General features: G+C 50.8%; 1 protein-coding gene across 1 annotated transcript in view; it reads left to right on the forward strand.

Moving 5' to 3' along the window:
• The window catches only part of CYP46A1 (cytochrome P450 family 46 subfamily A member 1), a 28229-nt gene continuing 12147 nt past the window's right edge, over positions 1-16082 (forward strand). Inside the window, exons 1-6 of the mRNA XM_069559735.1 lie at positions 1-342; positions 7081-7161; positions 7893-7974; positions 10619-10692; positions 11145-11231; positions 15334-15472. Coding sequence (XP_069415836.1) covers positions 176-342; positions 7081-7161; positions 7893-7974; positions 10619-10692; positions 11145-11231; positions 15334-15472 — 630 coding nt within the window. The 5' untranslated portion in view covers positions 1-175. The remainder of the gene's footprint in view (positions 343-7080; positions 7162-7892; positions 7975-10618; positions 10693-11144; positions 11232-15333; positions 15473-16082) is intronic.

Genomic DNA, 16082 nt, shown 5'->3' on the forward strand with positions numbered 1-16082 from the left:
GAGCTGGAGCCGGAGGCGGAGACGTGGTTGGCGGGGACCAAACGCCCTGGGAGGGGTCGGAACTGGCGGGGGTGGAGCCGAGCGGGTGGGGGCGGTGCTGGGTCGCGCCGGGCCTGGGGCCGAGGCGGCGCGCGGCTCTGACAGCTGAGTCGGCTCGCGGCCTCCCGCCCCCTCCATGCCCGGCCCCGACCCCGACCCCGGCCAGGCCGGCCCCGGAGCCATGAGCCCCGGGCTGCTGATGCTGCTTGGCAGCGCCGTCCTGGTCGTCTTCGGCCTCTGCTGCACCTTCGTGCACCGCGCTCGCAGCCGCTACGAGCACATCCCCGGGCCGCCGCGGCCCAGGTGAGCGGGGGGGTGGGGGTGGGGGCCTGGATGGGGCGCTGGAATGGGGGGGATCGGGGAACCGCGTCCAAGCTGGCATCCGGGCTGGGGGTCCAACCTTGCCACTGCGCGCAGCCGCTTGAAAACGGTGGCCAGGCGAGGGGCGCTAACTATTCTTAGTAACAAATTACTCACAGCCGCAGCAGCTGCTCGGCGCCCACCGCGCTCTGCTGGGCCCCGACAACGTGATGGTAGCGACAACCCTGTTAGGTAGGCGCTATTGTTACCCCATCGTTCAGACGAGGAGACTGAGGCGCGCAGAGGCAAAGTCACCTGCCCAAGGTCACACAGTTGGTAAGCCTAGATTTAAACCCGGGTCAGCCTGGCTCTTAAAGTGGGCGCTCTTAACTTTGGGACTTGGATGAGGTCACTCAACCTGGATTGGGGTACACTGTACTTTGATCACATTACCCCCTCTTATTTTTTCTCCCCTATTTCTGTCCTGGTATCTCCTTTTTGTCTTCTCCTTAGCACTTCCATTGCATCCTCCGCTCTCACCCCCATTCACGTTCCCTCCCCCCTCCCCACCAGAAGCTTACCTTTCTGAAGCTTAAATCAAGCTGTTGTTTCTTTGCTCCAGAAGCTTCCCATCACTTTAGAACTAAATCCAAATCTAAATCAAGTCCATTCTGAGCCAGCAAGGCCCCTGTTGAGCTCTCAGAACCTGCTCTCCACTCTTCTCTCCCCTTGCTTGCTCACTGCTGTCCCCAGTCTCTCTGCACCCACCCACCCCAGCTGCATTCCTCCTCCAGGGTCCTCATGTTCCCCAAGCCCACTTCCTAGCTCCAAACTCCTCAATGGGGCCCTCACCCCCAAACTTACCTCCTTTTCACCTGTTGACTGTTCACCTGTTGACTGTCTGTCTCCCCCCTTTAGAATGTGAGCCCTGGGAGGGCAGGGATCTTGTGTGTCCACATGTGTATCCCCAGCGCCTGGCACTTTGTAGATGCTCAATAAATATTTGTTGACTGAATGAATAAACCATGGTATTAGGACACCCTTTGTAAAACCTCAGGACACCAACATTCTGGAAGGCAAGCCGGATGCCCTGCCATGAGAAGCCTGAGTCCCTGTTTGGTGGGTTCAGGAAAGATCTTTGTGACTGGGGACGTAGGGAGGCAACTGTTCTCCCTGGTGCCTCTTTGTCCTCCCAGGTGCTCTCTCCCAGCCTTTTCCCTTACTTCACAGCTGTGTTTTCCCCTCCTTCTAGATGATTCTTCCCCAGCCTTCTAGGCTTGGCTTAAATGCCAACTTTTGGGGGAGGCCCTACCTGTTCCCACACCCAAATACATTATGACCATTTTATAAAGTCACCCAAATGATGCAACCTCTAGTTCAATGTTTGTCTCTCCCATGGGCCTGTATCTGGCTTGTTCACTGCTGTGTCCCTGACACCTAGCTCAGCAGCACTGGTCCATGCACAGTAGACCCTGGATAAACTCTGATTCAAGATGGATGGTAAAAGTCTCTTGCCAGTTCGGTTAGGTACACTGTTGCCCTTTCAAGTTTTCATATCAGTCATCAACAGCTTGAAACTGTGAATTTTGCACTCATCCAGATAGGCCTCCTCCTAACTTGACCTTTTTGTAAACCCAAGTGCTTCAAACACTGCAGGCCTGGGCCAGTCTCTGTGTCTTGAGAAGACAGAACTTAAATCAAGCCCCTTTCTGCTACTCTCCCCCCATCAATTTTTTGAAATTGCATTAAAAAAATAAAATTAGGTATGTGTGACATGTACCCCTTTAAAGTGTACAATTCAGTGCTTCTTAGTATAGTGACAGAGTTATGCAACCACCACTGCTAGCTCCAGACATTTTCATCATCACAGAAAGAATCCCCATACCTGTTAGCTGTCACTCCTCATCCCCCAAGAACTCCCTGACAACCACTAATTTACCTTCTGTCTCCATAGATGTGCCTATTTTGGACATTTCATATAAATGGACTCATACAGTGTGTGACCTTTGTGTCTGGCTTCTTTAGCTTAGCAGAATGTTTTCCAGGGTCATCCATGTAGTAGCATGTGTGTGTGTGTCTTTCCCTTTTATGCCTGGATTCTCCCTGAGATCTTACACTGCAGAATTGACATGTGACCTACAGGGATGCGGGTGAGTGGGTGGAGGAGTTGGGGTCTTTATATAATGTGAATATAATGTGGGTTGGGGTCTTTATTCTAATGAGGTCAACTGAACAGTGCATGTGCAAAAGGCTGTGGATTAAAAATTGGTTGCTGGTCAAATACAAAACTGCACTGAAGAAAAGTTCTGGAACCTCTTTTTACTACAAATCTGATGCTTTGGCATTCAAAGTTTGGGTCCCTAGGCCATGACTGGCAACATCGCAGTTGACAAGAAATCTATGTATGTATTGAGTTTCCAGTAGTGGCATTCACCCCTCGTGCTTTGGGGCTCTGCCATCCTGAAGGCAGGGAACCCTCTTCCCTGCAAGAGGCAGCTGCTGTGTTCTCCCAGCCCCACTCCTCATCTTTATTCTGCAGGAGTCACCAGGCTGCCCCCTGCTCCATGACGCCCTCCCTGATTGCCCCACTTCTGTGTACTTATTACAAACAACATCCTACTGCAAGAATCCATGTGACATCTGAAAACACAGACCCCATGTTCAGATCCCAGGCAGACACTGTAGCTTCTGTATTGTCACTACTCTGAACTTCCTTAGCAGCCCCACACCCTCCCACCAACCCCCTACCCCAATGTGGGATGACTGTAAACTTGACAATGAAAAGTCTCTCTCTCTCTCAGTTTTTATTTTGTAATAAAAATTTTTTTTTTCAAAACTCCTGGGCAGCATTGGTTCTCTCTGCCCTCTCCTACTTGCCAAGGTGCCAGATGTAGCGGCGGTCTGACAGTTGCTGGAGGGTTCCCAGCAATGGTGGAGACGCATGGCTGGCTCTGTTGGGGGGTGTGCATCCAGTGGGCTTGGGGTGCCCAGCTGAGCACTCCCCCCCCACCCCCATCCCTCTGGCACGAGGCAAATTCATGGCCCCTCACCCTCACTTCCAGTGGGTGGCCCACCCCTGAACCATTTCGTGGCTCCCTTCACCCCTCTGGGTGGCCTCACAGTGGGCCCTCCAGATGACTTCTGCTCCAGTAACTGTCCCACACTTTCTCTGCCCACTGGGAACCTCAGATTCCCACGGTGCCCATCGCGGGATTATCAGAAACTAGGCTTGCTGAGCACCAGGCGGGGGAGGGGCATTTTTGCCCGCCCCTCCCTCCCTCTCTGGGCTGCTCTGCCATATGCCGTCTGCTACCAGAGGCACACCAGGTGGGCTTCTGTCTGCCCCTCCCGGTGCCAGGAGTCTCCCGGCACCTCTTTCCTTCATCCTCACCGGCTTGTTTCTAACGCCTGGTCTCAGCGCTCCGTCTTCGCCTCCCCAGCGCCCCCTGTAGGAACAAGGAGGAACGGGCCTTAGACGCCTTTCTTGCCTGGCCGTGGGGACCCCGCGCCACTCCATGCCTTTTACCTTCTTGAAGTGTCGCTCATCTTCCTGCCCAGGTGGCTTTGGACTCTGCTGCTTAGGATAGAGATTCTCCGACAGGTATGGGGAGGGGAGGAGGGTCTAGACTCAGTTCTCACTCAGGGGACTCAAAGCTGAAAGCATTCTCCCCAAACATGCAACTTTGGGGAGTGTCCAGGGATGCTGGATTATTCTGGAAATGAAGCCAGTGATGTGTGATGCCCACAGTCCATCTTGCTGCAGGTGGCGTGGCGTAAGTTCAAAGCCACTCACCTCGAGTGGCTTCGGCGGCCCACTGAACTCCCTTCCGCCCAGCCACTGGAATGAAGTCCTACAGTCCCGCATCTTTCTCCACCAGCCAGCACATGCTTAGCCTTTATTCTCCCCTCTTACTTCCCTGAGCAAATGAGCAGCCTGACCGAACTTCCTTCCAGGGTTCTGCTGCCACAGCGGCCCCCTTCCCTGTACCGCTTTGCTGGGACCTCGATGCTCCTGGCTGAGGACGCCCTCCTCCTCCACCGCTCAGCAACCGCTGCATTGCCCACCCCGCCCCCATCGCTCCTCCTCCTCTTCTGCTTCGTTCCTATTTTTATACAATAGGCTGTAAAACAAACCTCCTCCCCCTCAATCCCTCCAGCTGCCGCCCCCCATCCTGGCTTTGCACCCCCGTGGCAACACCCCCTCCAAAGCCTGCCTGTTTTGGGCCCCCTGTTCACCCCTTCCCTTCTCTCTAGAATCCCCCACCCCTTGGGCTCTGACCCCTGCCTCTCCACCCAGTGGGTTTCAGTCAAGGCCCCAGTGACCTCCACGGAGCTGGGCAGCTGGGTTAGTGCTTGGTGCCCATCTAGCCTGGCCCCTCCGCAGCCCAGGACAGGGCCAGTCCCTGCCTACCTCCTGGAGCTTGTCCTCACAGGCTTCCCCTGTCTGTCTCTGGCCTCGCCACCTGGCAACTCCTGCCCAGTCTCCCTGGCTGGTTGTCCCCTTCCTACCTGTGCCCCCAACAGCGGCTCACTCTTGGGACCTCTTCTCTGCACCCACCGCTTGTGGTCTACCCGTCTGTAAGCCCCACTTCTTTGCTGAGGGCTCACACTGATATCTCTAGGCAGGAGCTCTTCGCTCAACTGCAGTCTCAGGGGACTGCCTGCCTGCATCCTTTCCACGTGAGATGGGCAGCACACACCTAGCAGCTCCAAGGCTGGCTCCCGGTTTCATCCACTTGTCTCAGGCTGGTTGCCAGATGCCCATCCTGAGACGAGAATTGACGTGTAAGCAGTCTGGGGAAGGGGATCCTGGTGGGGTTGGAGAGAGAAGGTCAGAAGCCTAATAAAGCAAGTTACCTCTGGGGGCAACTGAGATGCAACCTCCCTGGGGAACTCTGGGACCCGGTGGTCCCTGCCTAGAGGTGGAGGGAGAGGGGATCACTGATGGAGGGCTGGTCTAGGGGCTGTTGGGCTGGGATTTCCAGCCTGCCCCTCCCGCAGGGAGAGCCAAGAGAGCACAGAGCAGGGCCTCGGGTGCTGGCCTTCGGAAGCCCCCACCTGCAAGGACAAGGGCAGGGGGTGGGCATGCAGCGTTTGCTGCTGCCAGCAGCTCCCCCTCCCAGGCCTCCTCACCTTGGTGAATGGCAGCTCCAGCCAGCCTCCCAGTGGCCCAGGCCAAAAGCCTAGGGTCATCCCTGACCCCTCTCTCACGCCCCATGTCCAGTCCATCAGCCTGTCCCCTTGGCTCCACCCACCTGCATGCATTTGGCGTCTGACATCTCACCTCCACTTACAGCCCCTCGCTGTTGCCCCTGCCTCCACCTCTGCCTGCCCTGTTTACTCTCTGCTTTGTAGCAGTGAGGTTGGTTCATTTAAAACCCAAGCCAGATCCCGTCTCTGGTTCTGCTCAAAACCCTCCTGTGGCCTCCACTTCAACAAGGTCAAAGCAAAAGTTTGGATAACAGTCTGCAGGGCCGCACATGATCTGAACCCCATCCTTGGCAATCCCATCCTGTACCACTTTCCCTCAAGCATTCTGCTCCAGCCACACCACCTCCTCGCTGTTCCTTGAACTCAGCAAGCATGCTTCTACCTCAGGGCCTTTGCACCTACTATTCCATTTGCCTGACATGCTCTTCCCCTAGGTACCTGTGTGGATGAGTTCCTCACTCCTTGTACCTCACATTTCACCTTCTTAAAGTGATGTTGCCTGTTTAAAATAACCCTGCTACATCCATCCCCAGCTCTCTTTATTTCCCCCAACTCTGAGTTTTCTCCCATCTGACTTCCTGTTTACTTACTTGTTTGTTTATTGATTCTGTCTCGCCCACCAGGAGAATGTGAGTTCCATGACCCAGGAAACCCCAAATGCAGTTTTATTGTCACCCATTCTGGAAGCTACAGTAAGTGAGCTTGGCAGGAATAAAGTTAAACAGGAGACAGGAACTCACCAGTACCTTGAAATGTGCCTAAAGCAACACCAAACAGGCTTGTTTACAATCTGGTTATCACACTGCTGAGTTAGCATGCCCAAAATATGCCCTGGTGAGAAGGGCTGCAGGGCACCCGGGTACCAGCCATGCCCTTGGGGCCAGGTGGCTTCCTTTTCCGAGGCTCAGTTGCCCTGCCTGTTAACTGGGTGAGTAATAAATCTGCTTCCAGAAGGTGTGAGTTCAGATGGAGTCCGGCTCAGCATGGTGCCCGGCATTTAATAAATGTTCAGTGAATGTCTCAGGGTATTCCCCCTGTGGTTCAGTTGTTCAGTCGTGTCTGACTCTTTGCGACCCCATGGACTACAGCACGCCAGGCTTCTCTGTCCTTCATTATCTCCCAGAGTTTGCTCAGATTCATGTGCATCGAGTCAGTGATGCTATCCAACCATCTCATCCCCATCGCCCTCTTCTCCTTTTACCTTCAGTCTTTCCCAGCATCAGAGTCTTATCCAATGAGTTGGCTCTTTGCATCAGGTGGCCAAAATATTATTCCTCATGCCAACCCCCAACTTCTGCACCAGGGAGATGGTTTTATTCTTCTACATTTTTCTAATAAAACTTCTGGAGCCAATCAGCCTGGGATTTGCGTTCTGCCTGGTGACCCTGAGCCAGGGCTGTACCTCTCCATGCCTCAGTCCTCCCATCTGTGAAGTGGGCCTGATAATACCGACTCCACAAGGTCCTGTGGGGAAGGGAGCACTCTTTGATGGTGACTTCCAGAGACCTTAATGTTTCCCATTTCTTCTAGTTTCCTTCTAGGACACCTCCCCTACTTTTGGAAAAAGGATGAGGTTTGTGGCCGCGTGCTCCAAGATGTGTTTTTGGATTGGTGGGTCCTACCTTGGTATTTGTTGCTCCTACCCCAGCCCCCACTGCACATGGGCCAGCTTCCCTCCACCCCCAGTCCAGCACACATTCCCCTCCCTGGCCCAGGCCATTCTCACCCCCAGTAGTTCCTCTTCTAGGCAGACAGGCAGGTTCATACAAGGCGGGTTCAGAAGGCAAGCTCCGGGAAGTCCCGGTGGTCCAGTGGTTAAGAGTCTGTGCTTCCAACGAAGGGGCATGGGTTCAATCCCTAGTTGGGGAACTAAAATCCCATATGCTATGTGGTATGGCCAAAAAAAAAAAAAAGAAAGAAAGAAAACGAAGAAGAAGGCAAGTTCTGCCTTTAGCCAACTTTGCATGGCTTTAGACCAACCATCGGAAGCTTTCTGAGCCTCAGTTTCTTCATCTGTAAATTGGGTGTGTGTGTGACTATGTAACAGTCATTGGTGTTTGGGGTGGGATTTTACATTTCTCAAAGCCATGATATTGCTTGATTCCCAGCACAACCTTCTGGGGCAAAGGAGAAGAGTAGAAACCCTGCTTTCATGGATGTGGAAACTGAGGCCAGAGAGGGATGCAATTCAGCAGAGTTGACACCAAGGCAGAACCTAGGCTCCAGACCCCTGTTGAGTGCCCCCCACCCCTGGGGTGGGATGCCTTGTTTCTCCAGCTGAGCCCGGGTTGATCTGATGATGTGCACATCTCTGGTAGTTGACAGCCTCCTTTGGTTTCCAGGGCTAAGAAGTACGGGCCCGTCGTGCGGGTCAATGTCTTCCACAAAACCTCGGTCATCGTCACGAGCCCCGAGTCGGTCAAGGTAGGGAACGGCGTGGATTTGAAGGAGAGCCCTCCCCTTCCCTGGTTGGGGGCATGAAACACTCCCCCAGGGACTGTGGGAGAGACACTGCAGAGTCACACGGATCTGGGCTGGTCCCCAAGGATTCCAAAGGGAACAGCATCTTCCTCTCTAACCACCCACCTTTTGTTGGTAGCGGTGGGAGGGGGTGCTCCTAAAAGCAGGGCTGTTTGATGTAGACAGTGAGTTACTGTTCAACTCTTCTGGGTTGGGAACTGGTACACGTACGTCCAGTTAGTCCACCTCTCTGAGCAGTTCCTTCCTCTGTGAGCTGGGGCTAGAACCCCTCTCTTTTAAGGCTCTGATGAGAAGGAAATGTTGATCCATTTATTTAACAAATGAAGGAATAAATAAAGGGTCAGATTTTGCTTCAGCATGCACTTCTGTGTACTTTCCAAATATGAACCCATTTAATTGGTAGGGACTCTTTCCGGACCTCATCTTGGAAGCGAGGAAACGAAGGCAGACAGCATAAGCTGGCCTGTAGTATGTGCAGGATCACGTCTGCCACGCTGGTACTGAGAATGGGCATCAGACAGTCTACTTTGAAGTTGGCAGAACTGGGCTTTGCCGCCAACTGGCTGTGGAACCTCGGACCATTTACATTGTCATTCTGGGCCATCGTTTCCTTGTTTGTCAAATAGGGATGCTGCTGCCCTCGCAGATGATTATAAGAATGAAATAATGCACGTGAGCCGCCCAGCCCATGCTTGGTGCACAGCAAGTGCTCAGTAAATAATGGTGCTCTTATTCTCCTAGCGGGTACCAAGCTGACTTGTGGGTGCAGTGCTCTGCTTCAAGGGTGGCTGTGGTGATTAAGCGGGATAAAATACAACTCTGTGTCTAGATCACGAGACAAGTGGAATGACCGTGATGTCTCTAACAGGACGTTAAAAGTCATTTTATTATTATTATTTTTTAAAAACCTCATTGCAAATTCAGACACAGTTTGACTTTTTAAAGCATGCTCCCAAAAGCCATACACGAGACCTTCATGATGTTCAATGAGAAAAGAAATTGAAAGATACATATTAATATGATGAATTACATTGACTAGCATTCAAGTGTTAAACCAACCTTGCATTCCTGTGCATGATACAGTTTGTTCTTGGTTACATGGACACAATTTACACATCTTTTGTTAAGAACTTTTGTTTCTATATTTATTCTTGATCCCTGACTTTGGAATCAGGTTGATAGGCCTCATAAAGTGAGTTGGGAAATGTTTGCTCTCCTGTTTTTTGAAAAAGTTTATATAGGTGTAGTGTTATTTCTTCCTTGAATGTTTGCTAGAACTTACCAGTGAAGCCATCTAGGCCTGTCATTTTGTTTAAGGGAAGTGTTTTCTGTTTTCTTTAAATTATACAATCAATTTTTAAGATTGATATATGACCATTTGGGTTTTTTATATTTTCTTGAGTTTTGCGTCATTCAAGGAATTTGCCTAGTTCTTCTAAATTGTTGAAATTACTGGTATAAAGTTGTCTGCCATACTTATTTATTATCTTTATCATGTAGACTAGCTCTGTGGTGGTGTTTTCTTTTGTTCCTGAGAATAGCGATTTCAGTTTTACCTTCTTGAATAGACTAGCAAGAGGTTTTTTTTCCAAAATCATGTTAGTTTTGTTCCTTTAAAGAGTGCTGGACTTCATCAAATTGCCTGAATTCAAATCCTGTGTCCACCATTTCTCATGTCTGTGACCTTGGGCCAGTTTTTCATCTAGATGTAAGAAGAGGATAGAAATGCCACCCACGTCTTAGGGATGATGGGGCCTTAAATGAACGGCAGGATGCCGTTGTGTTCTGGAGTTTGCAGAGCACCTGCTGTGTCCAGGCGCCATTCTCCACGCTCTTCATGTGGAGCTAACTCACTCTCACAGCAGCCCTACCAGGCAGGCACTCTCCTGATTCCCATCTTGCAGAATAAGGAAACAGGGGCAGAGGAGGTGAGTAACTCACCTAGGGTCATAGAGTTAGCAAGCGGTAGAGGAAAAATCTTTGAGCCCAGATTCAAATTTAAGCCAGCAGAGTCCACAGCCTGAGCTGTCAAACCCTGGGCGGTGCTGCCTCAAAAGCTGTTTGCTAACATTACTGTTGCTACCATCCTGCTCTTGGTGAGGAAGTGGACCCTTCTTCCAGGAAGCCTTCCTTGACTTCCACGATTAGTTGGCACTAACAACACTGAATCTTTGCTGAGTGCCTCTTCTGTGTCCTAGAAGCCCTCCCACCAGGTTTTCCCCCTTTCCTATTCTGGTTTCAGAGCAGCCCATGCCTTTTATTGTTTTAGCCACTGTACAAGGTGGCGTGGTGTGGGCTCCTGAGCATGGGTGTTGGAGTGAGGAAGCCCCCTCCCCGACATCATTCCCCAGATGTGTGACCACAGAAAAAAATCCCTTCACCCCTCTATGCCCCGTTTTCCTCATCCCGGAAAGACAGAACTTCTAGAGGAAGTAGGTGAGATCACACGTACGGGTGTTCCCACTGTTGGCACTCAGCTCAGGGTGACTTTTTGGAGGTGTGTTTCACAAGAGCCCAGAAAACTGCTGAGTCCTCTGCAGCCTCTCATGGGGGCACAAACTCATGTTGCTTTTTCGGGGATATTTAGAAGTTCCTGATGTCAACCAAGTACAACAAGGACTCCAAGATGTACCACGCGATCCAGACTGTGTTTGGCGAGAGGTAGGATTCGAGGGGGGTCCTGGGGGGCAGTCTGAGAGGGCCTCCGGCTGCTAGTGGAGGGCCCACAGGGTCCAGAATGTTGGATGTAGCATTCAGTCCCAATACCCCGGCTGCCAGGCACACAACAGGGGCCATCCGTGGTGGGCACCGCTCTTGTCTTCAGCAGCTTCCCGGTCCTCCTTTCCCCTCCAGGTGGGAATAGTGGGGTCACTGAGGTTGGGACACACAGTCACCCCGTTTCTTATGTATTTGTTATGGTAAATTCACATCACATAGAACCTACTTTCTTAACCACACTGGATTTGGTACATTCTCCACGTGCATAATTGTCACCACTGTCTGGTTCCAGTACATTCTCATTATCCTGAATGAAAGGTGAGCTGACCCTGTCAGGCAGTCAGTTCTCATTTCTTCACCCCGTTTCTCACATCAAGCATCTGTCTCTCTTGCAGGCTGTTTGGCCAAGGCTTGGTGTCCGAATGTGACTATGAGCGCTGGCACAAACAGCGGAGGGTCATGGACCTGGCCTTCAGCCGGAGGTGAGCGAAGCCGCAGATGGGCCCCAGCAGTGTCACGGCTGGTTGCTCAGAGGTGGTGCTGGGCTCCCAGCCTGGGTGGGCTTGGAAAAGGCGCACCTGCATTTGAAGGGGCCTCACTTGGGCTGAAGGGAGAGAAGAAGGACACTGCATCACTGATCAGAGAGAGAAAGAGACAGGCAGGCCCGGGGGTGGGGGGCGGGAGTAGAGAGGCCCCCGTGTGGTTTGTGAGCATCAGGATCTGAATGACCTCAGTGCCTGGAGGTGTGGGGGTCCCTGCCCACCAGCCGCTCCCCTAGTTCAGATCTCATCTCTCCTCATCTGGACTTCTTCATTTATTGTTTTCATTTGAGGGTAACTTTTTTTTAACTTTTATTTTCTGTTTTTAAAATTTTTTATTGGAATGTATTTGATTGACATTGCATTAGTTTCAGGTATACAGCAAAGTGGATCGGTTATACATATACACGTACTGACTCTGTTTTAGATTATTTTCCCACATAGGCTGTTACAGAGTATTGAATAATCCACAATCCATATTCAAATTTTGTCTTTTGTGTAATGACAGCTATTTTTTCCTTGTCTAGGATCTAGTCCAGGTTCATGTGTTATATTTAGTTACCATATCTCTTTAGCCTCCTTTGTTCTAGAACAGTTCTTAGTCTTTCTTTGAATTTCTTGACCTTAAGATTACTGGCCAATTTTGTAGAATTTCCTGCAACTTTGTTTGTCTGTTGTTTCTTGCTCCATAACCCTCGGTTTCTGCCTTTTTGGCAGGAATGGCCCAGGAGTGATGTTGCGTCCTCCTCAGGGTATCGTATCGGGAAGCTTGTATAGATTTGTCCCTTTACTGGAGATGTTAACTGCTCACTTGCTTAAGAGCTTCTGTTTAGTATATAATCTGTGCGACGACCACGTTAACCTTTTCGCTTAGAGTTCTATCCCAGCCTCCTCCCCGGCCTCTGTGCCTCCTGTCTCCCTCCTCCAGTGCATCTACCTCGCCACCCTGGGGAGATCCTGCTGACTCAGATCTAAGCATACTTCCCCCTGTCCTGAAGCCTTCAGTGGCTCCCTATGATCTGCAAGATGAAAGTCAGACCTCACCCCCCTCAATCTGCTCCTGAGACCCCGCCAACCTTTGGACCCTGTCTCCTCCAGCTCTCTGGAACTGCTGGGTTCTGTCTGGCGTCTCTGCCTTTCTTGCTGCCACCCCCCTGCCCTCTGTGTCACCCCAGGGAATTCCTGTGCCTCCTTTGATACCCAGCTAAGATGTCACTGCTTTGGGGAAGTGTTTCCTGACCTCCTAAGACTGAGGTCATGTCTCCTATCACATCCGCTGCAATGCTTCCCTTTCAGTCTGCCTCCCTCCCTAGATGTCAGGTCCTTAAAGACAGAAGATGTGCAGTGTCCCTGGACCCCTACACCCAGCCTGGCACCCGGCTCTGCACAAGCCCTCCAGGAACGTCCATAACGTGAATGAATGCCTGGAATGATGTTGGTTTTACTGGAATATTGCCAGGAATGATAAAAGGAATAGACTAGGAGGCGGCATTTATTGAATAGATGCTTGTGCTGAGCGCCAGGGTTATGAAGGCCAGCCGAGGTGACATAGTCCTGCCCTCAGGAAGCTTTGAGGTCATCGGAGGACATGGATTCTAATCACATGACTGCTCACAGTGCTCATGGCGTCACTGTCTTGGTGGACTCTCTCTAGCACACTGAACCTCATGCTTGAACTGCACTTTACATTTTATTAAATGCTTTTACAGATATTTTTATTTAAATTTTTTAAATTGTGGTAAGATACACATAACATCACATGTACCATCTTGTCCATTTTTAGGTGTACAGTTTCAGTGGTATTAAGTATATTCATATTATAGTCAACCATCACCACTATTTTTATTTTTTATTTTCACAATAAGGTAGTTGTCTAAGTTACATTTTATTGGAAACACAAAATACACAAAGTTGTATGAAAGAAAAGTTGGATGATTCCTGGGTTTATGAAAGTGTCAGTGACCGTTGGTGAATCTGAATTCACTACTGGGGGTAAAAAAGCAGGAACCACTGGTGAGTTTCACCTCCAGCCATTGCACACAGAAAATCATCACTGCTGCTGCTGCTGCTAAGTCACTTTAATAAAACTGTGAGAGTAAACTGCCAGTTTCTGCTTTTTCAGGTATTAATTTTGCTGAAAGGCCTTGGTCCCAGTCATTCCATCATAAACAAGGGGTTGGGGCTTTCCTGTACGGCTAACGTTCTGGTCTGATATTTTGTATGTGCAGTAGCTGTAAGGGATTCAGTACTGGTGTGACAACCATCCCAGGGGACCCAAATAGTCAATTAGAATGTGACCTTTTTTTTTTTTTTAAGAAAAAGACAACTACAAGGAATCTTGCAAATTAATATATACTTGCAAACCACAGAAGTGTGAGAAAAAAAATCAAGAGTACTTTGAGGGGCATAGATTGAGCGCTTCCCTGGTGGCTGAGTCAGTAAAGAACCGACTGCAGTGTAGGAGACTGTCTGCAATGCAGAAGATCTGGATCCGGTCCTTGGGTTGAGAAGGTTCCCTGGAAAAGGGAAAGGCAACCCACTCCAGTATTCTTGCCTGGGAAATCCTATGGACAGAGGAGCCTGGTGGGCTACAGCCCATGGGGTCACAAAGAGTTGGACACGACTGAATGACTAAACCACCACCACCAACACCCAGGCTTAGGAGACATTTTCCTGAGGATGTGGCATTTGGGTGTCCATCTGGAGAGAAGGCAGATGTTAAGGTGCTAGTGCAGTGTAGGGGTTGAGGATGGAAGGGGAGAGAGCTCAGGCAGAGGGGACAGCATGCGCAAAGGCCCTGAGACAGGAAGGAGCGCCGTGCTTTGGAGGAGATGAAAGGCCGTTGTAACAGGAAAGCAATACTGCAGGTGGGGATGAGTAAGAGCAGATAGCCTCCTGGGCCCAGGTGAGGGTTTCCCCTCCCTCCTGAGAGAAACAGGGTGCTTCAGAGCATTTGAGGTGGGCAAGGATGAGATCAGAGTGGTGCTTTCAATAAAGTCCTGGACCACAGAGAATACGATATGCAGCTGTCGTGGGATGGGGGCAGTAGTGACCACAAGGATGCCAGGACCTGTGCTAGAGCTGGAAACCAGAGAAGAGCTGGCTGATTGTAATGAAGAACTAATAGTCTTTCCTAACTAAAAAAAGTCACTCTTTTTTTTTCTCTCTCTCTCTTCCACAATTTTCTCTTTTTATTGGTTTTAAACACCTCTTATTCGAAAATAATTTCGAATTTCTAGATAAGTTTCAAGAATAAGAATGGGAGAGAAAACATTCTTATGCCCTCTACCCAGATTGCTAACATTAAAAATTACTTTTAATTTCAAAAGCAGCACTTTCTCTTTGTAAAAATTCTGAAATATGTAATGTACAAAGGAGCAATCTTCCCTCCTCCCAATCCCTCAGGGATACCACTTTTGTGAATTTGGAGTATATCTTTCCATACCTCTTTCTAAGCTGTTTGCCAGGCAGACAAGTCAGGTAGCTATCCTGGGGCAGGGGCACTGTGGGTTGAGAGTTCTGGGTCTGAAGACTCATTTCTGTTGGGCACCTTGATTGCTCAAGGACAGAGAGTGAAATGAGATGATTAAAGGCTGAAGATGGTGGCCTGGGCAGGTAAGGACATTGGGCAGTATGAGCAGAGAGGTCAGAGGGGAAACCTCCTGGACTCTCAGAGGCCCTAGAGGCCTTTATTCCCTCCCCCCCCCCCCCGCCACTCCCCCGCACTGTCCTTTGGAGTTTCTACATTGCCACATCTCCTTGGAGTCAGAGTTGAAGGGCCCAGTGGCAGAAAGGGTACATGTGGAATCATTAAAAGAAGCATAAAGGGACACGAGCCATCTTGAGTGGAAGGGGATTGGGAAGCCAAAGGCTTAGTTTGATTATTGCAACCCCAACCTGTGAGCTGGGTCTCGTGGGGAGATCAGAAAGGCTGGGGGAGGCCCCCATCACCACTCTGCACAGTGTCCGTCCAGAGAGGGGACAAAAGATGTCCGCAGGTCTGGGCTGGTCCCAGTGGCTGCTGATGTCTATGCTGTTTCCCCAGCTCCTTGGTTGGCTTGATGGGAACGTTCAATGAGAAAGCAGAGCAGCTGGTGGAGATCCTGGAAGCCCAAGCGGATGGTCAGACCCCAGTGTCCATGCAAGACATGCTGACCTGTGCCACCATGGACATCCTGGCCAAGGTGATGGGAGGATGGTGGGGTGGGGGTGGGGCAGGCCACACCAGCAATGGGCTCTTCTTCCCTCCTCCCCCTCCTTGCTTCCCTCCTCCCCCTCCTTGCTTCCCTCCCCTCCCTCCTGCTCCTCCATGTATCAGCCACCCCTTCTCTGCGCTGGGAGGGTCATCTCCTTTATTTCCTTGAACATTCGGAACAACCTGTAGTGAGACTGGAGCTACTAACTCATTCTCTAGACACGGACATGCAGAACTGCAGGGACTGGCTCTTGGCTGGTCAGTGGCAGGACCAGGACTGGATCTCAAGTCTGCCTGACTGTCAGCCTGAGCCCACCCACCCCCACCGCCATCTCAGCAGGGGCCCAGATAACTTCAAACCCAGGTAAAACACGGAGTGCAGGCATAGTGAGCGAGGCGTTATCACCATTCAAAAATTCACTGGGAGTTTGGATTTAGAATGAACATCCAAGGAAGGCTGCATTCCAGGGGAAGCACATCTTGTCAAGGAAAGAAGCCTAGGTTCCCTGAGTGGCTACTCTGTGCCACTTAATCCTATCACATCCCACAGGGTCAGGACTGTCACAGGTTGTTGTAAGGAGTGGACGGCACAATGCACG

The sequence above is a fragment of the Ovis canadensis genome, chromosome 18 (assembly GCF_042477335.2).
Source record: "Ovis canadensis isolate MfBH-ARS-UI-01 breed Bighorn chromosome 18, ARS-UI_OviCan_v2, whole genome shotgun sequence".
Classification (NCBI taxonomy): Eukaryota; Metazoa; Chordata; class Mammalia; order Artiodactyla; family Bovidae; genus Ovis; species Ovis canadensis.